Source organism: Scomber scombrus, chromosome 15 (genome assembly GCF_963691925.1).
Source record: "Scomber scombrus chromosome 15, fScoSco1.1, whole genome shotgun sequence".
NCBI lineage: Eukaryota > Metazoa > Chordata > Actinopteri > Scombriformes > Scombridae > Scomber > Scomber scombrus.
The window spans coordinates 25,104,099-25,129,098 of NC_084984.1; the positions used below are offsets into that span (position 1 = coordinate 25,104,099).

The 25,000-nt window shown below is 39.2% G+C and overlaps 1 protein-coding gene across 1 annotated transcript in view; it reads right to left on the reverse strand.

Moving 5' to 3' along the window:
• Positions 1-25,000, reverse strand: part of LOC133994919 (transcription factor 4-like) — a 215,649-nt gene that overhangs the window by 12,461 nt on the left and 178,188 nt on the right. The window contains exons 9-15 of the mRNA XM_062434159.1: positions 24,078-24,183; positions 21,717-21,865; positions 20,938-21,091; positions 17,036-17,106; positions 16,732-16,810; positions 12,143-12,222; positions 11,280-11,489 (exon numbers count right to left, since the gene is read on the reverse strand). Coding sequence (XP_062290143.1) covers positions 11,280-11,489; positions 12,143-12,222; positions 16,732-16,810; positions 17,036-17,106; positions 20,938-21,091; positions 21,717-21,865; positions 24,078-24,183 — 849 coding nt within the window. The remainder of the gene's footprint in view (positions 1-11,279; positions 11,490-12,142; positions 12,223-16,731; positions 16,811-17,035; positions 17,107-20,937; positions 21,092-21,716; positions 21,866-24,077; positions 24,184-25,000) is intronic.

Below are 25,000 nucleotides of genomic sequence, written 5' to 3' on the forward strand. Positions count from 1 at the left end.
TAAAACTTTGGAACAACGTTCAGCTAAATGAGGGGGGGGGGGGGGGGGGGCAGACAGTGTGGAGGGTCTTTAACAGCCTCATAATCAGACTGAATGGACATTTTTGTTTCATTATCCATTCTGACTGACACTGTGTTCATCATCATTTGCCAGCTTCAAGTTGTGAGGAGGGGGAGAAGGATTTTTATTTTTCTGTTGCTTTGCACTGACCAATCAGTAGCAAGTATCTGTTCAATCTTCAGTTGACACAGAAGCTGTGGTAGTGGCTGCTGGGAGTATTAACTTGTTTGTCCCGTTCATGAAAGACACGGGTCAATTTAAGATGAGTCATTACTCTGTCCACGTCCAAGTGAGTCGCTCTCCTTTTTTTTTTTGTCTTTCTTTTTTTCCCTGCCTACAAAGTTCAACACCAGCTAGAATAAAATGACCTGGTCCCAGGTTTTCTCTGGGACACTTACAGGTAATCTGATTACAGTCAGAGCACTACTGAAGGTATTCATGTTAGAATATCAGCTGGTAGTGCAGGACCTGCATCAGCCCATTGGGGATCTTGTGCTTTGTGGCAGTTGCCTGATTTACTTGGTTGGTGCTCCAGCTACTGAGCATATAAAAGAATGGAGCAGTGAGGGAGAAACATTTTTTAACATTTTTCATTTAAATGATGTCATATTTGGATTAAACAACTTGTGGTTTATTAAAGCATTGAGAAGGATATGGAGAGCAGAGACGGTCATCCATTGAAATCATTTTATCCAACAGTGGTGTAATCTTACACTTCGAAGATGACAGTAGTATATTTTGAAATTGTGGTGTGTCCTATTATGTGTTTTGACTTGTTTTGGATGTATTGCATGATCACCACAGTGTAAATAAAGTTGGTGGAAAAATCAAATCCCTCTGTCTGTCTGTTAATCCAGCTGGCTGACAGCGAGGTCTTGCCCACCACGCCGCATGCCAAAAACTCCCCTACTCCCTCCATGCAAATATCACAAAATGTCGACCGGCTTGTCAGCATGCATGTGTGTGTGTGTGTGTGTTTCTGTGTGTTTGTGTGTTTCTGTGTGTTTGCGTGTCTTTTAAACCGAGCGTCCTCCATCTATCCGTCCGTGCTCGCGTCTGTCTGCTCCCTTATTCATTATTTGCACCTCGTCTTTCTTTCTGTGTTTTTCTTTCCGTTTTCTGCCTTTCATCACCGCCTGGATTCCCAAATGTAAAATGGCAGCAGAGGAGGAGAAAGAAAGAGAGAGAAAAAGAGAGAGAGAGAGAGAGAGAGAGAGAGAGAGATAGAGAGAGAGAGAGAGAGAGAGAGCTGCGTACATTTTTAATGGAGGGCTTTTATATTTTAACGAGCCTCCCTTCTCTCTTCCTTAATTTAGTTCAATGAGGAGGGAAGACAAGGAGACAGACGGAGGAGAAAAATATAAATAAATTACACGTAAACTGATCTGCTGCACGGGAAGCTGGCATAGTTGCTATGAAGCGCGACCACGCCCGCTCACCGAGCATCCAAGACATCCGATTGGACGACACGGATTACACTTGGTTCTTGATCTTGGATGGAGCGGTTTGTGAAATGCGGTCGAAAAGCTCGGCTAAAAAGCGAGTAAGTAGACCTGGAGTAAAGATTATTTGACTTATTCTGGTTTTTCAGATTTTTGTTGAGTTGAATTCAAGGACGCTCTGACATTTCAAAAAATGTGAGATTGGGCTGCTGGAGGGCCTCGCATTCATGTGAGCTGAATCAAACCCAGACAACAAACAAGACACACACATACACACACACAGACAGACACACACAGATGCTGTGAAAAGGATAAAGAGATTTTTTTTTCCTTAACAAAAAAAAAAGTTGCTGTTCAGCTGCCAACTCTCAAAAACTCAGATGTCAGAGTGTCCTTGAATGCACCAACAGGGAGAGTTTTACAAAACAGTCCCAGCTCTCAGCTGAATTATCAGTCACAACTACATAACATAATAAAAAGTGTTTTGAAAACTCTCCTTGTTGCTGCTTTCAGGGACCCTCCAAAATCTGACAGCTGGATGCCGAATGACTAAATTCACATGATTCTTGTCACAATATGGTGTGAGCCACTTTCTGTCTGTCAAACACACAGTCAGGATCCAGCTCGGGAAGAGTTTTCTGAATGCAACACTGAGGATTTTATCATGGGACGATAATGTAAAGGCTATTTAAAGGAGTGTATTGACTGTGAGGAGTTTCAGAATTTCTAGAAGTAGACTTTGATAAAAATAAGCTGAAAAAACGTTGACGGAAATCAATTTAAATATAGATGGACGATTTGTAAAATGCAAGGATTTATTTGCGGTAAAGCAAATAAAAAAACTAACTGACGTTTAAAAAGAGCCAGAGCATGAGACAGAGGAGGAGGTGCAGAGTAACTGTCATCTATAATGTTGTTGATCAGTGGGAATAGTGTGTGTGTGTGTGTGTGTGTGTGAGAGAGACAGTTTCTGTGTGTGTGTGTGTGTGTGTGTGTGTGTGTGTGCTGATTACACAGGAAGAAGAAGAGAAAGAGACTAAATTCTGGGTCAAGAGATGATACACACACACACACACACACACACACACACACAGAGTCTTTCAGTTTCTCTCTCCCCCTCTAACACACACACACGCGCACACACACACAGACACACACACATTTGTCATGCAGTTGTAAACAGTAGGGACAAGTGTGTGTGCCGCTGCAGCAACACATCTGAGAGGAGAAAAATAAACTGTCATTTTGCTAACTCAAATTGTAAATTGTAATATTTCATCCCGCATTAGTCGGATTTCTGCTATTTCCATTTGTCGTTTTCAATTATCGTCGTAGCCCAAGAAAAAACAAACAAACAAAAAAAAAACACACACTTTTTTTTTTCAGCTCTGCAAAAAGACAGCGAGAGCGTGAGGAGATGAGAAGAGGAGATGTAACACGGAACAGGAGGTGCAGCTTAAAATCTTAGCAGACACAAAGACAGCACACAGCTGAAATATAGAACTCTAGACAACACAACACTACACTGTTACAATGGTTTTACACTCAATACACAATGTATTCTGTTAACCACACATTAAGTTGCTGCTAATGTTGGTTACCAGACTTATACATTAATACAGGTGTTTATGATCTTTATGATTAGATGCTAAACCTAAAAAAATGTCTCTGTTTTGTTTTCTTGGGTGCCTGTAATGCATGTCTGTAGATGTGATTGGATATGTAAAGTGTACATAAACTGGACTGGAGAGTATACACTGGTCTAATACACACACACACACACACATTCATGCACCCAGACGGAAACAGACTCAAAATTGTACAGCCTCTACTCTGTGCAAACTGAGCACTTGACAGAAAGCACCTGCTGTAGCGTCAACATGCACGCACACACACACACACACACACACGCACACACACAGAGCTCACTGTTGAGGTCGTGGTAGACTTCCACGGGAGGAAAAGTACAGCAACATTTTCCAGTGGTGTGAGATGTATTTTTTTAAATTTATTTTCTGTGTAATGAACAGAGTGAAGGACGACAGACTCTGTAGCGTTAAAATGTCAGAGAGAGAGAGAGAGAGAGAGAGAGAGAGAGAGAGAGAGAGAAGAGAGAGAGAGAGAGAGAGAGAGAGAGAGAGAGAGAGAGAGAGAGAGAGAGAGAGAGAGAGAGAGAGAGAGAGAAATAGAAATAGAAACAGGAAAATGGACCGTAGGGAAAGAAGGAGGCAATCGGAAATATGGGAATATGGAAAAATGTGTTATGCAGTGAATTTTCTGAGCCAAGTCCATCTGGGTGTTCTGTTATTACTGAATTAAAAAAAGGAAATGAGAATGTATTTCTTTTTCAGGCTGCTTTTATGTTTAATAACCTGAAATAAATTGGAAATATATATTTTTTAAAATCTAAGTTTTGATGTACTTTGGCCTATAGACATGTAAATTACAAGTTTAAATCTAGTTTAGTAAAAGCACATTTTTTAATATATATAATCTGTTTTACATTTTATTTTATGTTTTGAAATGAATCACCTAAACAATTTCAATTTACATAAAAGGTTCACATTTGAAATGTTCTACATATAAATATTTTTTAATAGTAGAGTGTTAAGCTTCGTTCAGGATCTGACGAAATAATAATAATTAAAAAAAAAGTACAATACATTTCAGTTAAAAATTATGTTATATTTGGTATTCCTGTATTATTTTGTCAGAGTTGGTCCTCCATACAAACAGGTCAACACACATTCTTTTGTATTCTTGGCTTGACCCGAGACTCAAAACAGCTTTATTAACCAATTAACGAGGTCGTTAAAGTTTATTTATCTAATTATCTTCGCAAACACGAGGCTGCACGCAAATGTCCAATGATCACAACCTCTTCTCCTCATGGATATTCATATCACACAGTAATATTATCACATTACAGAGCTGTACATTAACATACAGTTCTGTAATGTATGAAACATATGTGTTATCAAATGAATTAACATTGTGAAGAACTTTTAAGATAAAAAAAACCAAATGAATGCTTTTCTGAAAGCTTTGTCTGTTTTTTTCTTGCTATTTGCAGTTGTTTACTTAGCAGTGATCACCTGTTAAAGGTCAGGAGTTTACACTTCTTTTTGTTCAGCATTACATCACTGAATAAATTAACAGAGAAAACTAATTAGAACACGAACATGAATAAATTGACTGAACGCACCACACTGTATGACAAATAAATTCAATGCTGTTTGTTTCCCACCTGTTTCTATCAATTATTATGAAGTATGCGGACACCTGCGCATTACAGTCACATGTCATTCCAAAACTACAGACATTAATCTTTTTGCTATTACAGCCTCCGCTCTTCTGGGAAAGCTTTCAACAAGACTTTGGAGCATGGCTGCAGGGATTTGTTGGAAGCACACTATTGTTTATAATATCAGTGTAGGCCTTAGAATTAAGATTTTTCCACTCATAGAAACTAAGGCCTAAGCAGTAACAAAAACAAATTGACGACGAGGGTGGCCACGTACTTTTAGAATCGTTTTAGAAAGATGGAACGAAATAAAATGTATCATCGTTAATGTTTTACCGAAGTTAAACGGCCGACAGTAGACTTCCATCGGCTTATAGAAGCGAATTTAGCGACTGAGGGAAGAGATGAGAGGCAGGGTATTAAAAGGCATTAGTGTGTTTTACGGCAGAGTGATGCAGATTATGATCCATTTCACTCGACTCTGCTTAGCGGAGAGAGAGGGGGGAACCTTTCTCTCCCTTAACCTTTCCCCTTGTTTCAGAGTCAGCCTCCCAAACTGAGCCGCGATGCGGTAAAACAACACAGCTAAATGCTTCTCGGGACTCGTCGCATCATCAGAGACAGACGGCAGAACAAACGAGCGATACCACCTCACTGTCGTACGCCTCCGCCAAGCAGTCGAGTGGTAATTTACATCCACGTCTGTCCAGACTTATGTAATATTTGTAGAGAAGACTTTGGAAGGAATTTAATAAAAGGATTTAAGTTGTACGTTTTCACATTCTTGGCGGATGAAGTCGATTCTGATAGAACACAAAGTCGTAGCCATGATAGTAGACGAAGCTACAGATGTGGATGTGGAAGCTTCACACACACACATCTTCAACCTGCCAGCAACAGAAGATCTTAACAATCACCACAGTTTCGAGATTAGTATAATCACTTCAGTATCTGACCAAATGGGAAATATGGTCACAATCTGTCCTTCTGTTTCTTGAGTTATGGTGTTAAATAGTGGACAGAAACGTGTTTTTGCAGAACGCTATGATGCCTTTTGGATATAAAATGTCAAATCACTTCATTGTTGTATCATTTGTGTGAAACGTTGTCATAATTAGCGTGTGAATTCTTGAGTTATAGCCAAAAACATGTTATACCAAGTGGTATCATGTTATATTTGGTATACTTGAATTATTTTTTAAGTTAGAACACATTCATTATTTTTTCTTTTCAATGAAAGTACTCATATACTTTAATATAACTTAGTGTACAATGTAGTGATTTATTAGCTTTTTGTCACAGTTGGTCCTCCATACTAACAAGTCAAAATACATTCACGTATATCGGCACGTATGATTCCAGTGAATAATTAAGCCTTGGCTCTTTACCCATTCATGGCAAGCTGGTTTTCTTAAGCAAACCTCTCCAGTAAAAGGCATTTCTGAGATTTGACACCTCCGGCCATGGCGGTAGCCGGCACGAAGGCATAAAAACACATAAAAAGACCTTCAGGGAAAGTCTGGAAGAGCCATATGTTTTTTTTTTTCACATTTACTTAAATGTCACATGAATCTATGGTCACCTAATCTGACACAGTGATCATCTCAAAATCCCTGTTTAAAATCTGTCTCTTAATCTCATTGAAGAAGTACATGTAGTAGTGTGGGGTGGGTTACGTTTTTTTCTTCTTCTTTGTTTTGAGGAATATTTAGTGTTTTTAAAATTTTGGTTTAAATTTTGGGAACATTAAATGTCTAAAAATACAAAAATCTATGACAAAAATGAGGAAAGCTGGAACAATTGTGTGTATCTAATTCTGCATTAATGTGTTTATGAGTTTAAGTGTGTGTATGGTGCATTCATGTCTATGTGTAAGTGTCTCTCTCTCTCTCTCTCTCTCTCTCTCTCTCTCCCTCTCTCTCTCTCTTTCTTTTTCTCCCACATCAGTCTACCACCTGTTTTCCCAAAGTTATGACCTCAGCCTGCAGGCGTCTCTGCCTAACACTGCTAAACTACATACAGCTGTGTGTGTGTGTGACTGAAGAGAGGTAGGGGGAGAAATAAGTACATCGAGACAGGAAGATGAAAACAAAAGTGACAGAAAATATGTAATAAAGTAAATATGTAATAAAATGTGTGTCAATAATAGAGAAAATACGCGTGTGTGACACGGAGCTCGAAAGCAGGAGAGAGGAGGCACATCTGCAAGGAAGTAAAATGGTGAGAAAACAGAGGGAAGGAAAAAAAGGAAGGAGAGAGAAAGACAAGAAAGAGAAAAAGAGTAAAGGAGAGGAACATAGGGAAGTGGAAGAGAGAGAGAGAATGAACGCGTGCACGAGAAATATAGAAAATTCTCCATGCAAACACAATGGCTTCATTTTACTTCCTCCCGCTGTATTATTTCTGTTTCCACTTGTTTCTTTTTTCAGTGTTTCTATTGAGTCTCTTCCTTTTCTTTTGGTTCAGATTTCCTGTTTACTCTGTACTCTGTGTGTGTGTGTGTGTGTGTGTAAGTGAAGTACAAAGAACTATTTCCACTGCTGGAACTTAACGACCCACCTAATATGGAACTTCCCATAACCTGAACCTGGAAGAACTCAGAACGATTTGGTTCTGGTTCTTCCTCTTTTCCACTATGTTTTACAAACTGGAAAGTTTTGGTTATAAGTCAATGAAAAGGTGACTCCGCTTCAGACAGCAGGACAAATATCATCTGTTCATTTTGGTGGAGTTGCTGGCCACACAACAATAGCAAAAAGCAGCATGAAACACACTTTTTCTCGTAGTCCTCGACATGTCCTGTGTTATCATTGCCGTGTTTGACGTGTTGCAAATGAGCTGATGCATTTCTTCCCCCCCCCCCAAGAGTACCTAGAATTGGATTTAGTGTAGAGGGTTGCACTATCAATTAATCCTTGGATTATTTTTTCAATTCATTGACTAATCGTTTGGTTTCTAAAATGTCAAAAAAGGGTGAAAATCATCGATCACTGCTTCCTAGAGACTAAGGTGACATCCTCAAATGTCAAATGTAGTCTATTTAATAGTTGGCAGCTACTTGATTAATGGACTGATTGTTGCAGTTCTAATTTAGAACCACTTCTTGGGTAGTGCTGAAAGAAACTTGCTCCCAAAAGGCAGAACGCAGTAGGAACCAAAGCAGAACCTGTGACTATGGCCACATCTTCCTTAAGTGGAAAAGACCTTAGTGTATACATTACAAAGAGCTGAGAATCAACTGTCAATACTTTTTTTGAACTAACTGAAATATGACATTGAATGATGTTTGCTTATTCTTTGATCAGACGTTTGCTGATATAGATCAAGGTTTTTGCATTGCCACCGAATGTAATCGAGGGTTATGCAGAATCCACCAATACTGAACCTTGTCTAGCAATAGAGTTGAATAAAAAGTATAGTTCTGGTGTTGTATTTGGTAGTCTTTGGTATTGTATCAAGCATTAGCGTTGAAAAAATGAACAATTGATTCTCCTCTTTTGCTACGTCACTTGAAGAAACTGCAAGTGACGTAGCACTTGTGCCGTCCAATCATATCAAGATTAAAGCTGATGGCCATTATATATAAACCTAAAGTATCATTATATTATCCAGGAAGCTCAGGAGTTTCTATGTTAAGGAGATCATTAAAAGAAAACTGTGGAAAATACCAGCAGCTCCTCCGATTTCGCAGCTCCACAGCGGTGAGTCCCCAAAATGTCAGTAGGTTGTCAGGTTTGAGTCCCCACAATGTGATATTAACAAACACATGCACCCCTCCATGATATTTATAAGGAAGTGTGTGTGTGTGTGTGTTATACACTCTGCTGTGTTTTCAGTCTTAATGAGCGTGTTTTTCTATCAGCCAGAAGTCAGTGCCTGAATAAACACACATGCGCACACACACACACACGGGAAGGTCCTAATGACAACAACACAAGGAGCGATTTATGAATGTGTGTGTGTGTGTGTGTGTGCGTGCAGCCCATAAATAAAAAGTGTTTCTCAGCACAAATCCTTTACTTAACCTTATTCTCTTTTTTTCCCCGGGGGTTACATAAGTTTAAATGAAGTCAGAAATACAGTAAGTTTGGAATCATTTCAAGATTAAACTAAAAAAAGTACTTTGTAAAAACATTTTTCTTAACAAAACTTTGAATGTTTTCTTGGGCTAAACCTTCGCTTCATGAAGCTAAAGGCCACATTTTGTCTCTGCGGACAGCCGAAGAGCAGAAAAGTGCTTCGAACAACATCCGAATGAAGCTGAAAAGTAGTTTGCAAATATTTCTCTTCAACTTTAAGTATTTTCTTTACCGCAAACGTTAAATGACATAATGAATCCAAACACGCCGTTCTCTTCTTTTCCACTTCCACAAGCGTAAATCCCCATTAATCTGAAGTGCTTTCATAAGATTCTAATTATCGGTGAAGTTATTTCATTTGATTAGTCCTTACAGTGTTCCCTTTCTGAGTTCTAATTCAACTTTACCATTTAAATCAGTTCATAAAACCAAACCTGTGTATTTGTTGAAACATCTTTAAATATATCAAGTTAATGTTCAAATGACTTCATCAAACCAATCATAAGATTCTTCTTTGGTCATTTTTCACTACTTATATTAAAGCTACTTTAATCACACATATTTGACCCTTCTCTCTGTGTAGCTCTGGTTTAGTCTACACTACCTTATTACAATTAAATCTGTCTCTTCAGCTGCTATAAGTCCACTTTTGTCACAAGCTAGTCACTAACTTTGTTCTTTGTCAGTGGGCAGAAAGAGACAGCTACCTGCTTCTGTTAAAACTAGGTTGGTGAGAGCCCTGAGACTCAACCGTGCACTACATGTGCCATAAAGCCAAAATCTATGAGCTAAAAAAAAAGTCGACACGGTTCAGTGGAGCTAAAGAGTTGGTGACAGTTCTCCTTGGAATCATAACTTTGAGTGACACTGTGCACATTTCACAGTCATCTGATTTATTGTTAAAATCAAATGTTATTGATCAGCACATCTTTAAGCGAGTAGAAGACAACAAAGAGGCCACATGTGAACTTAAAGATAAACAAATGTGGAGGGGAAAATGTGTGTGTTTATCCCAGACAATGATGCGGTGCTGAGAACCGGGCGAAAAGAGAGAGGGAGGGGTGGGAGAGAGAGAGAGAGAGAGAGAGAGAGAGAGAGAGAGAGAGAGAGAGAGAGAGAGAGAGAGAGAGACAGCTGGACAGATATGCGTGAGAAGAGGATAATCTCTGTGGGAGCCAGCCAGCGCGCGCGCACACAAACACACACACACACACACACACACACATACACACACACACACACACACACACACACACACACACACACACACACACACACACACACACACACACCCCTCTCTCTACCACAGGTGGTCCCCATTTAGAAAACAACACTTCAAAGTAAATACTTTAACAAAGAGCAGAGGGAGAGTCACAGAGCTCCTGAACTACTGTAGTAAGAAGAGTGTAAAGTGCTGCTAGTGTCTCCTGGAGTCCCGCAGTCTTCTTTAGAAAAAGTGTAGCACAGAACTAACAGCCGGCTGCCTATCATTCCTGTCAGTTATAACACTACACTCACCACATTAATAGCTGATATTGGCGAAGAAAAGTGTCTGACTTGTCAGGAAACACGAGCAGTCAGACAGGTTGTAACATATCATCCACATGAGCTAAACCACTTCACAGAGGCAGAAGTGAGCCTGACTGAAATGTAGCAGAAAGTTGGTCTGTAAATAGTGATGGATGTTCAAAACAAACAGTACTACTTTTTCTGTTCGCCTTTGTTTTTCCTCTCCGAATAAGTTTGTCTAACCTGCTTCTTGACTTCTTTTTTTATAAATGTGGCCTTTGTTCTCTAATTGTAGCCAACAAGGGGCTCAAGTATGATTTCGTCATTATGATTACTGACAGATATGACAAACAAACCTACGGAGAGGAAACAGCAGAATTTCAGTCAGGCCATAAAAATGTCCCTTAAGAGGTCTGGTGGATGATGTCACATGATGACGAGGCTGTGGCTACGGTTGTCTATAGAGAGGTGTTGAGGTTGTGACAGTGTGCACAGTGTCTTGTGTGTGTGTGTGTTGGCGTGAACATCTGGCGTGCGTGTGTGTGTGTGTGTGCGTGTGTCTACATGTGAGTATGCACAAATGTACAACGCAAATAAACAAAGTAGGTCTGACTGAACATGTTCAGGCATCTGAATGTGTTTATACTGACTGTGTTTTATAATGCTTTCTTTCTTTCTTTCTTTTCTTTCTTTCTCTCTCACCCTCCTACATCTCCTTATGTCACACAGCTGTTTGGTTCTTAATGTTTATTGTTTCAAGCTGACAAAAACAAGACACAAGTCTTAAATATGGAAAAAATTACGACTGTCTTACTTCATGTTTTCAATACTAGCTCCTTTTCCTCTCCTCACCTCTTCTTTCTTCTCCTCTCCTCTCCCTTCCTAACCCGTGACATCACCTTTGCACTCATCACCGCCGTATAAAAACGTGTTTTCAGGTCCTACCATGAGTGGGTGTCTGTTGGCCGACAGCAGTCCCGTCCCGTACCCGCTGCTCAGAGCGCCCATTGCGCCGTTGTGCGTGTGCGCGGCCCCGATGAGGTTGTGCATGTCACCGTGCCCGCTGCTCATCCCCGTCGAAGGTCCAACCGCGTGACTCCGCAGTACGTGGATGGCATCGTCCAAACGCTCCAGACGGTCCTCAATACGACTCTGCTGCAGAATGAAAAAAGAAATGAAAGAGATGAGAAACCTGCTTTATTTTGAGTCAATTCTACATACGCTGTAGATCATTGATAGAGCATGAAATGAAAATAGTCCTCAACAAATGCAATCTTTACTCCTGTTTGATTTGTTTGTTTGCTAAAAACTACAGTGGCCAGCTGTTTGAGAAAATTACTGAGTCCTATTTATTTTATGTTATGTCAAAAATGGTTGGTGTTTATCTCTTAATGGAATTTGTTTACGGTAAGAAAAATATAAAAATATTGTCAGTATTTTGTCAGTAAGCCTTAAACAGAGTGTTGGCAACAAGAGTTTTATGTCACTACATTATCAATGATGAAGTGGCTGTGTGCAACTAGAAATGTGTCAGTAGTGTTTTCAGTCAGTCTGATCATATACAGTGGATGTGTTTCTAACTGAAGGCTTTCACTGCCTTTGGGTTCAAATACATTTTCAAATACTTTTATCTCCACAGTGTCCAAAAAGACAATGCTATCTACATATGTAACTAAAGGGGAGTGGAATAATATACTTTCAGTTGGAGTCAACCTTTAAACTAACTCACGTATATATTTTAGACATGTACACAATGTGGTGTCTGTGGGTGTGGGTGTGTGTGTGTGTGTGTGCGGGGGTGTGCATACCAGTGAGTGCAGTGGAGCTTCGTAGTTTGGCGATGACGCTCCCTGTCCACCATTCCTGGACCAGACAGCTGAACTGGCAGCTAGGGAAAAAAAGACACAAAGAGATATATCATCAGGAAAGGATATGTTGGTGTAAAAGCCATCTCAGGATTTACAGAACAGACTCCCAGAACGGGCATATGGTTGCATAGGTAGATAAAAATGATACAAGTGAATGCAAAAGGAAGGAAATTAGTGGTAAGGAAGTTGGGTTATTAATCTATAAAGTTAAAAATAATGTTTAAAATGAGCAGGAAACCAGTGTTGTCTTTGTTTTTCTTTAATCGTAATTGGCATTGTTTCATCTGTCTGTATGCCGACCTGTCCAGGGCGTAACCTGCCTCTCACCCGGTGCATGCTGGGATAGCTTTCAGCCCCCTGTGACCCTGCACAGGATAAGCGTCGACAGAAAACGGATGGATATCAGCGTGTGGATTAGAGCCAGAACCTCCTCTCCTTTTATACGCTGAAGAAAGAAAGCACTCCACACAGGACGCCAAAACGCCAAACAAAACGTCTTTACACGCGACGAGTCTCTCATCGTATCCACTTGTGGAGCTCGGACATAATAGACGCGGGGACGGGGGACAAAAAGACAAAAAACAAACCAACTCATATCTCATAACAGAAATGCTAATATCAGACTTTTGTCTTTGAAAAAGGTACAAGTGGTTGATTTGCATGGACCCTCTGCAGAACAAACAAGCTTTGTGTCCGTTCGTCTCTTCTTTGTGCGTTTGTGGACGCTCTGAAGGGGTCGTATCTGAATCGACAGGTCTCATTAGCTGGTAGACAGAGGGGAGAGACAGCGACTTGAGTGAATTTACATTATTATGAGGCTGTGAGTGGTGACGGGCTTGTGTATGGAGTCCTTTCAACAGCGTGGGACAAGCTTGCAGATGATTTTTTTTTAAGGCTTTTGTGGGTTCAAATACGTTTTAAAAACAGAAAAAAACCATAGCAAAGTGTTTGAATTGGAAAGAAAAAGTGCCGGTGCTGTAAATCAGCAGCCTGCAGAGCATCCAGTAATTGTTGATACAAACTGCACAGAAGTTATTATTATTGGATAAGGCCGGCAATTTTCTATATATTTTTTACTGCCAACAAATCCCATGTGCAGAGCCATCCAACAATGAACTCATCCTACTTACAATGTGTGTAATATGTGTGTATCCAAAGTCTGATATATATTGTATTCCTCTGTTGATGTTCAAAAACTATTACAAACGTGTCAGAGGGCCAAACCACTAGCACTGGGTGACATGTTTCTTCACCCTAAAGGCTACCGTAGTTTATTTAGAAATGGCTCAACAGAAGAGTAACCCTGTGTAAAAACCTTTCACACTGGGAATATTCCATATCAAAACTATTTGTACCAGCAGTGATATGAATTTGTAAACACACACAGTATAAAGCAGGATATTTTTGTGATTTAAACGGGTGTCTGTGTAGGTTTTACTTCACTAAATGTGACAGAAAGAGATGAAGTGTAAAAAAAAGAATGCAGGGTGTCTATGTGTCCTTTGTCATACAATACAGGGTAGAGAGAACCACAACCAATCAACAGGTCTGCCATTGTCATTAGGAGTTGTGACATGCCGTCTTTTTCGCACAAGGTGATTGGTTGATGCCTTTAGTCAGGGTGCAAGAGCTCTGTACAACCAAGCTTGTTGCCAAAATTTTTTATATAATTTATATAATTGAAAGTAGCAAACTCATTAGCTCGGTTGCTAACAGTACGGACAGTAAGTTCACACAGTTTATGAGGAGATGCTGACTCTTGTCTCCCAACTCTGCAGCTCTCTGTTCCTTCACAGGTCAGCACTGTCAAGATGGCTCGCTATCGTATATACAGCACAAATTTGCACGTTCACCAAAGTTGATCTCGTCAGGTAAAATTCATGCAGACTTTGCCTCTGCCAGTGAATTCACTGATCTTGGCTTCAAAGGAATGAACTGATTATAGCCACAAATATTTGCAGTTTTAATGGCTAGTGTGACCAGGCCTTAAATCACAGCTCCTAGCATTTTTATTATTGCAGCCTCACAGAGACTGACTTTAAGCTACAGTTTTACAAGTGACATATTTCAAAACAGCAAAAATCAAATTTTGGCCAAGTCAGAAACACTTTAGACTAATCAGTTTTATATAACATAAAATGTGATGGCCCGCCTCTGGCTTTGTACATGTTAAAAATGGCTGCAATGTTTCATTTGAAAAATCAGAAGCACAAACTAAGACAGTCCTGAGTGTGATGGATTCATCTGAAGTGTTCATGTTGATTCTGATGATTCCGCCAGTTCAGCAGAGCTGAAGCTTGATCTCTTATTTTTTTGTTTCCTATTCTTTTCTCTTGGCCCTTGTTTTCTTTACTTGTTTCCTCTCCTACAGTAATCTGTCTACCCTTCTCTTTATCATCCAACATCTCCCCTGCTTATGTTCCTCCTCTTTTCTCCTCCTTTTCCCTATATTCTTCTCTCCCCTTTTGTTTCCTCTCCTTACCACCATCATATCTCCTCTCGTCCCCTTTATTCTATTTTCTCACCCCTCCACATTTCCTCTTCCTCTCTGCCCTCACCGCTGATCTCTCCCTTGTAACTCTGATCTCATCTCATTAGCTCGTGTTTCTCTTTTTTTTCTCATTGTCTTCCCATTATGTTTCGCAGTCTTTCCTCTCCCCGCTCCTTTATTCATATTACATGCTCATTTCCATATGCTAATTAATGAATAATCACCTGGGTACATTCATGTGCAAATACAAATATATGTATTAAACGGCAGGGTAAATTATTCTGAGTCCAACACTGTAAAACACCCTCGCAGAATTAGCCTCGGATATCAATTTGCATGTAGTTTGCTCTAATAGGCTTCGTTTCTAATTTGTAAAAAGTGGAGTAACTCTGACACAATGATAAACACCAATTATGGTTTAGCAGGCGATATCCCAGGCAGCTATAATGACGAGGAGGAGGAGGAGGAGGAACAGGGGAGGATGGGGTGGGGGGCTTGTGTTTCGCAGAGCCGGTAGGTTTGTGAACGATTTGTCGAAGTGGTGCTTGTAATTAAAGCTATCAGTCACGAGGCGTGGCGGAGAAAATATCAAACGGTGTGTGTAGCGGCGACAATTAGAGACAAATTCAACGCAACTGTTATTAGGAAAAGTCATTTTTCACTTTAAGGAGCGGAGAGTGCAGCCTCAGCCGGGAAGGAGGAGTAAACTGATGGAAATGAGGAGGAGGAGGAGGGTTGCAGAGAGGAGACGCAGCAATTACTGTCTTATTTTAATATCTTATTTTATGCCAAGCCATTGAATCTCATGTAAAGAACACAGTTTTTTTTAAAGTATTAAATATAAAGCTTAAGTTAGGCCTGTTTACGATTGGTTTAAATAAAATACTTTTTCATGACACTTCCTCTTTCAAGAGCTGTATTAAAGTACTTCAGGGCAAGTCAGGTTCAAGTCTCAAGCCATTTGAAACAAGTTCAAAGTCTAAAGTCATTTTAAACAAGTTCAAAGTCTCAAGTCATTTTAAACAAGTTCAAAGTCTCAAGTCACTTGAAAACAAGTTCAAAGTCTCAAGTGATTTGAAACAAGTTCAAAGTCTCAAGTCATTTTAAAGAAGTTCAAAGTCTCATTCAAAACAAGTTCAAAGTCTCAAGTCATTTGAAACAAGTTCAAAGTCTCAAGTCATTTTAAACCAGTTCAAAGTCTCAAGTCATTCTAAACAAGTTCAAAGTCTCAAGTCATTTTAAACAAGTTCAAAGTCTCAAGTTATTCGAAACAATTCAAAGTCTCAAGTCATTTTAAACAAGTTCAAAGGCTCAAGTCATTCGAAACAAGTTCAAAGTCTCAAGTCATTTGAAACAAGTTCAAAGTCTCAAGTCATTCTAAACAAGTTCAAAGTCTCAAGTCATTTTAAACAAGTTCAAAGTCTCAAGTTATTCGAAACAAGTTCAAAGTCTCAAGTCATTTTAAACAAGTTCAAAGTCTCAAGTCATTTGAAACAAGTTCAAAGTCTCAAGTCATTTTAAACAAGTTCAAAGTCTCAAGTCATTTGAAAACAAGTTCAAATCTCAAGTCATTTTAAACAAGTTCAAAGTCTCAAGTCATTTGAAACAAGTTCAAAGTCTCAAGTCATTCTAAACAAGTTCAAAGTCTCAAGTCATTTTAAACAAGTTCAAAGTCTCAAGTCATTTGAAACAAGTTCAAAGTCTCAAGTCATTTGAAACAAGTTCAAAGTCTCAAGTTATTCGAAACAAGTTCAAAGTCTCAAGTCATTTTAAACAAGTTCAAAGTCTCAAGTCATTTGAAACAAGTTCAAAGTCTTAAGTCATTTTAAACAAGTTCAAAGTCTCAAGTCATTTGAAAACAAGTTCAAATCTCAAGTCATCATTTTTTTGTAACAAACAGCAGTCTGACTTCAGTACACCACGTCCCAAAGTCAGCTATGCTTCTCCCTGCTGTGAATGTTGGATCTGTTTTCTGTGTTGATGCTGTGATGAGGCGAGCTGCTGAGCACTGATTGGACGGCGAGGGTCACATGTTTACCTGTGAGGGAGGGTGGGGAGCCGACTGGGGTGGAGGGATTGGACGAGTAGCTGTTGTTTGTGTGGTCTGGAGAGTAGATCTGGGAGAAGGGGGAAAAAAAATAGGTTCAAAAGTCAAATGGCAAGTAAAGCTGGAAAACATTATGGAGATAAAATTAGACTAATGCGATACACTGCAAAAATTCTTGAAAAGTAAGTTATATGAATTATAAAATCATCTTGCGTTAATGGGAAACTAAACAGGTCTCACATTGGTATTTTTGTGTGTGCATGTGTGTGTGTGTGTGTTTGTGTGCTGTACTTGCCGATGCGAGTGCTTTCCCTAAGGCGTCTCCTGTCTGAGAGCTGCTGGCTGCTCCGCTCTGTGCTCGGTTAGCTGTGACACACACACATGCACACACACGCACACACACGCACACACACACACACAGGGGAAAAAAGAGGGATGTGGGATGTATCCTAGTTAATAAGGATGTTGGAAACTACATATTTTAATTATTCTGTCTTGTGAGCACACCATCAGTCCATCGGTTACACACTGAAAATTACAACACAGATTCATTATGACTGAAGATGGCATCGTCAGCTGTCCAGGTTGACTGCAGATTTCATCCATGTAAAAGTAGAGTTGTGTGAATGTGTCTTATCCTTTCTTACACTGGAGGGAATAAAACACATAGCAGATGATGTGGAGGCTGACTACTCTGTCTATATATAAATAGAGAGATGATGCGTCCATTCCATTGAAATTAGTTGATTTTGCCCAAAACATTTGCCTTTATAAACTAAGTGTGACCAGGCCTTTATTCAAATAATGTGACAAGAAGCATACAACTGAACTCAATAAAACAAAATCAGACTTTTATATCCAAATAAAACCTGACTGTAACCCCTAATGTCATCAATGCAATTAACATTTGCATTTAATCTCATTGTAACTGACTGACAGCATGTGTGTGTATGTGTGTGTGTATGTGTGTGTATGTGTGTGTGTGTGGAAACGCTGGCCTTACATATGACCAAATCTGTTTCACACACTTGAGGAGCGCTGAGGCCAGAGAGGAAGGAAGTGACCTCACAGTACCAGATGAGCGCCCACACACACATGCGCGCGCACACACACACACACACACACACACACTGAGGCAGAGGGTCTCTGACATGCTCACAGCTCATCTCTCCTGATAGCAGATCCCAGATGGAAAGTTTACGCTCGCACACACAAGTTAGACGCACACACACACACACACACACACACACACACACACACACACACACACACACACACACACACACACACACACACACACACACACACACACACACACACACACACACACACACTGCACAGCAAAAACACATCCTTTCATGGCAAATGACTCCATTACAGAGATTGGCAGGACTGGACTTCTTTAAGCTGCTAGAGAGACAGAGAGAGAGAGAGAAGGAGAAAGACAGATGAAGGGAGAGAGAGAGAGAGAGAGAGAGAGAGAGAGAGAGAGAGAGAGAGAGAGAGAGAGAGAGAGAGAGAGAGAGAGAGAGAAAGAGAGAGAGAGAGAGAGAGAGATAGACAGGTAGAGAGAGACAGGAAGCAGCATATGTTTTGGGGTTAAAGCCTCGTGTCTCACTCTCGTCCACACTACTGGCCTAATAAACCATCCAAGGGATTACTGTTATGCACACACACACACACACACACACACACACACACACACACACACACACACACACACACACACACACACACACACACACACACACACACACACACACACACACACACACACACACACACACACACACACACACACAAACTCAGATCCTGACTTGATGCATAATTTAGAACATATGCAGGAGAAAATCTTTTTCATAAATGAGAGTTTGTAACCACAGAGGAGGAGAGTGATCAGAAGATGAAACTGACTTTTGATTTTTGTGTCTGCCTGCATCACTTCATCTCCACATATTATTATCTTATTATGAAACAAATGCTTTTTATATATTTGATCATTTAGCATTCTTTCTATCATTATTTTGCATATATTCTATATTTTCTATATACTTTTCTGTATACTATATATCTCTATAGACTACTTGAAATGTCCTTTTATTTTTGCCATGCAGCTCCTTCTCTGTGTCCAAATTCCATACCACATATAAACTGTATACAGTATGTACTATATAATGAATCACACTATATGCAATCCATGTACAAAAATAAATAAACTTTGTGCTGAATGTGCTAATATGAAATAAAAACGTGAGCTGATAGATGAAAAAAAGTGTGTTTAGTTTTTAGTTGTTAAGATCTACATGAACCTGTCACACCACCATCCTCCACTATTTTTTTTTGCCATCAACAGCATAAAAAAATGACACTTAAAATACTTTTTTGAGCATTCTGTCACTTCTCCAGTGTGAAAGCAGTACAAAGCTAGTAAAGAAGCAGTCCCTGCTGCAGGTGACTAACACATGATCCCTCACCTGCTTCCCACCAGTTGTGTTCATAGGATAAACATGACCAAACCAGAGCCTGGGTTTTCTGTGGTGCAATTTGCTCCACACACCCTTATCATTTGTAATCCAACAAAGGCCTAATAATCCTATTACTGGACTGAAAGTGAGCGTATATCTTCTATCTGTAAAGTGTTTGTAGTTTAAAAAAAATCCATCTTCTTAATCTTAATCCTGATACTAGCTTTAACATTCTTTGCCACAATTTCTACTTCATCTCTCTTCTTTCCTATCTCCCTCTTTCCCTTTATTCTTTTTCACTTGTTTTCTACTAGAAAATCAGAGTGAGGCGGTGAAAGCGATCTAAACAAGTTCAAGTGTTCATGTGTGCGCACACGTGTGTCATATGTTTATATTTAAACAGACAGCGTCATGTTTTTTATTAGGTTCATCTTGTGTTTACACTCATCTGCTCGAGCTTGTGTGTGTGTATGTGTTTGTGTGTGTGTCTGTGTGTCTGATATCTTTCTGGAATGTTGGAGATATCTTCCCATGAAAACAAACTTTCAATCTGTTTCTTATTGCTGTCCTATTTGTTCTACTGGACTCAAAGCAAGGGGTCCATATGGCATGCTGTGTGTATGTGTGTGTGTGTGTGTGTGTCTGTGCATGTGTGTGTATGTGTGTGTGATGTCAAGGTCAAGCCAAAATGGAGTACTAGTATTTTTCTCAGTCCAGTTTTGGACTGCTGGTCTTGTCTTCAGACACTGAGCTTCAGTGGTTTAAATCATCTTGAGTCTAATCACAGCAGGGAGGGTTATAACTGGTTATGTGTAGGCAGATAAAAATGTGAAATAGCTGATGTTGTCTCCTGACTGATGGGCTGTCTTTAAAATAGAAAAATAGAAGATCAGCTGCGGATTCTTTCGAAACACAAACACACAGTCAGTAAAAGATCGTCAACTCACAGAGAGCAAGTCAAAGTTACTGCAGGTTGTCTTACGCAAATCAGAGCTTTTAAAAATCTTTTTGGGTGAAAAAGTTTCAAGTCAAATGTCAAGTCTTTCAGGTCAGTCCAAATAACAAAGTGTCCAAGTCAAGTCTTCTTGTGTCTGGTTTTTTGCTTTCAAGTCTGAAGTCAAGTCTTTAAGAAGTCGACGTGGACTCAGCGAACACTCACGGCGGTCCGGTCGAGTCATGTCCTCGTTATTGTGACTAAAGTCTGACTCACAGCCTGAAGTTTACAGCTCTGAGACACAAATTTAGGTTGTAGACAATGAAAAAAAGTGAGAGGAGTCACGGCATGAGCACGTGACCTCATATCAGTAAGCAAATCATATCCACAGATAAGCAATAAGCTCTGTTTTGCTTCTAAATGTAAATATCCAAATTCTCAAAATAGGTTGACTTAGAATTAGTATTAATGAAATCATCCGTACTTTTTATTTTCAGTCCAATCAGATAAAACAGTATGAACCCTGTTAAACTTGTCTGCAATTGAATGGAATGAAATGGCTGGTCTTCATTTAATTAATGGCATCAGGTAATATCATTAGCCAGCCACTGACTGATTAACAGCAGATGACTTTGCAATTAAGGATGCCACCAACACTTCTATACATGGCTTCTCCCAAGTGATAGCAGAGCTGTGTTCCTGTTCATTTCAAAGCTTCTAAAGCTTGTCTTCAGCAGGTGTGAACCGTTGCTTTCGCTTCAGTAGACGAGTACATGTCCACAAAACCGGTTGTCTTACCCATGCCGCTGTCTGTGCCGTTGGTGGAAGCGGTGCAGGAGGCGGTGCTGTAGTGATTGCCCCCGCTCCCGCTCCCTCCCCCTCCCCCTCGGTGGAAGCTGGACATGGGAGGAAGGCTGGAGCTGATGTCTGCGGACGAGTGCGCCGGGTAGCTCTGCGGAAGGAGAGAGAGAGAAAGAACGAGATGAAACTTTTTACAAGAAGCTGACAAAACAGAACAGATGAGATAAAAAAACACAGAAGGGCAGAAGGGCGTTGGAGATGGAGATGGAGATGAAGCCCTGTCATTGGATAATTATGCAGAGCTCTTAACGACCTTTGACAGATTTACAGCTCTGCATGTGTGTAAAATTAATAAATGTATACCACATGTGTCCAGATGTATAAATGCACATTGAGTAAGCATTAAGAATGTCAAACACATTATAGCCAACTAAAGAATATAAGAAGAATATAGCATGTTGAATACATTACACACTGATCCTATGGAGTTTACTAGTGCTATTATTGACTACTGGCAGATTCAACAGATGTTAGTTTCTTATAAATATATGAATTCACTATGGTGGTGATTTTAAATGTAATATATTTTAATAAATACAACAGCTTCAGTTACTTTCCATTTTGTTCTATATGTAAAAGTAGAAATATTTAATGAAAAATGACAAATTATTAAATATATATGTTTAAAATGTTTATATATGTTTTATAACTGGAAGTGAAAAAAAAATATCACTGCTGCCATATGCCGTCCAGGATGATTGACAGCTCTGGCTCACCAATCTGTCGTGAGGGTGAATCCCGCAGTAGGAGGAGCTCTGGGCAGGGCCGTGGGACGAGTTCCCGCCTCCCAGCATGCTGCCGTGGTAACCCTGTTGGCTCATGCTGCTACTACTGCTGCTCCAGGGATCGCCGCTGTGGTGGCCATCTTGATAGAGAGACACAGAGGCAGACAGAGAGAGGGCAAGAGGTCAAGTGCGTGTAAAGACGGTCCAGCCAGGTAAAAAAACACACTGCGGTTTATCTGTCAAAGCTTTCCTCTGACTCACTCACTCAGTGTGTTTTTATACAGTTGAGTCATCTGACCTACTAAACATCTGTGTAAATGGCACACCTGGTTTCCTTCTTCAGGTTTTCAGAATAACCCGGTTAGTAGACAAAGCTGATTTCTGGGACTATGTGCACTTTTCTCCGTGTTTGTAAAGATTTTTACAAGTGTGTGTATTCACATGTAAGACACCATGGAGAGTGTGTAGAGGAATATACTAATATTTGAACCAGCATGAGCATTGTTTGTAGTGAATACACACACAGCTCTCAAGCATTCAAATGTGCTACAACAAAACAAAGTGGAGATAAACTTTGTGTTTAGTCTGAGCATACACTAAGAACTGTTACAACTGTGTTGGATTGGCTGGCAAGTGTCCATTACAATCAGATAACGGAACACCTCAAACAAAGTTCTGATAGACAATGATGATATTATATTAAACTGCAAATAAAGAACGGTTCTGCTTCATGTAACTCTCACATATCATACTGACCATTTTAACAAACATTAAAATGACTATTTGAAACTGTTCAGATACATTTTAATGATGGCACTGAACTGTTCTGATATATTTAAATAATGGCACTGAACTGTTCTGATATATTTAAATAATGGACCTGAGCTGTTCTGATATGTTTAAATAATGGCACTGAACTGTTCTGATATATATAAATAATGGCACTGAACTGTTCTGATATATTTAAATAATGGCACAGAACTGTTCTGATATATCTAAATAATGGCACAGAACTGTTCTGATATATCTAAATAATGGCACAGAACTGTTCTGATATATCTAAATAATGGCACAGAACTGTTCTGATATATCTAAATAATGGCACAGAACTGTTCTGATATATCTAAATAATGGCACAGAACTGTTCTGATATATCTAAATAATGGCACAGAACTGTTCTGATATATCTAAATAATGGCACAGAACTGTTCTGATATATTTAAATAATGGCACAGAACTGTTCTGATATATCTAAATAATGGCACAGAACTGTTCTGATATATTTAAATAATGGCACAGAACTGTTCTGATATATCTAAATAATGGCACAGAACTGTTCTGATATATCTAAATAATGGCACAGAACTGTTCTGATATATCTAAATAATGGCACAGAACTGTTCTGATATATCTAAATAACGGCACAGAACTGTTCTGATATATTTAAATAATGGCACAGAACTGTTCTGATATATCTAAATAACGGCACAGAACTGTTCTGATATATTTAAATAATGGCACAGAACTGTTCTGATATATCTAAATAATGGCACAGAACTGTTCTGATATATTTAAATAATGGCACAGAACTGTTCTGATATATCTAAATAATGGCACAGAACTGTTCTGATATATTTAAATAATGGCACAGAACTGTTCTGATATATCTAAATAACGGCACAGAACTGTTCTGATATGTTAAAATAACGGCCTCAGCCTGGTGCGGTATTTTTTTAGTAATACACCTCTTTCATCGCTTTTGACTGTTTTACATCAAAAATCAACAAGCATGAGATAGAGTAAAGGAGTACAAGCATTACATTCACCATCCAATCATACACATCAGCAAAAATGTGCCTGTACAATCAGTGAGAATATACATACAGACAGTGTCCTCTGGAGTTCAGAGATGCACTAAATTAACTTCCAGCTGTTACTGTTTAGCTGTTAGGCTGTTAATGCCAGAATGTTATTAGACACATGTTGTGGAGGTCGGTAGTTTAACTCGATTGGAAATGTCCAAAACTACTGCAGCTTATCAGAGAGGTTTCTTAATGCTCTTTATTGAAAAGAATGCTCTTGATCTATTCATCGTCGCGCTTTTGATGTGGAAGCAGGAATGCCTGAGGACAGCTGCAAAGTCTGCAACAAACCGTCTCTGCTGGCATCTCTGGATATTTGTGACAATAACCAGTCAAATGTACGACCGAAATATTTAGCTGATTTTAATCTAAGAACATCTTTCAGGGCACTCATTTTGTCTGTGTTACAGTATCCAGTGTAGGGAGATTTGATGAGGGACAGACCTGTGTGTGTGTGTGTGTGTGTGTGTGTGTGTGTGTATGTGAGTACCTGGCATAAAGAAGGAGCTTGGGAAGCCAGCGCTGGGAGGTTTCGATGAGGGATAACCCGGTGAGTCCCTGTTGTAGTCGGCTGTACTGGCAGATGGAGCGTACACCTGCAACACAAACACAAAAAAGACACACACGTCATCATCTGAAGTATGCACACCGATCACAGTTAAACACAAACAACTAAACTTCCGTGCTCTCGTTTTCTCCTCGAGGCTCAGCGGTGATCACTTTCACATTTTCAGACAGTCGTCCTTTCCGCCAGCTCTAACAGATGATCTCACATCAACATCAACCATCCCTGCGCCTGATTGGACGAACACAACACTTCCTGAGCTGTCGTTGACCTCTGCTTCTGATTTTCAGGCTGGAAAAAATGATTCAGCTGTTCTGGAAACTTCCAAATTCAACTCAAATCAATTTCTAAATAATACAAAGACAGGTTGATTCAACAGTCTGCACCTTTTTATAATTACTAAATTATGTTTAAAAAAAAAGTTTTTCTTTATCATTATTTTATACTTATTTATGAAAACAAAATTCAGCTTTCATTTTGGCCTTATTATTATTTAGCATAATTAGCTCATAAATATTTTTAAAGTTATGCATGAATTGATATCTTTATTATCTTATATTTTGTAATGTGTTCATTTAAAAACTTTTATTTGTACCGTAAGTAAAAATTAGCAGATAAAAAGGCTTTTGAAAGATAAATATATACAAAACAAATTTAGTTTTTATGGTTAAAAATGACTAAACGTTGGTTAAAAATAGCTTGTAAATAATTTTATTATTACATTTTAAAAATCTAATAAAATTAATTCTTAATTTTCAAAGTAAGAGTGTTTTATACGTTTTTTTTGTTTTCTAAAAATAAGTTTTAACGCTGTTTAAAAAAGAAAATAAGTGTTTAAGTTTTAAAAT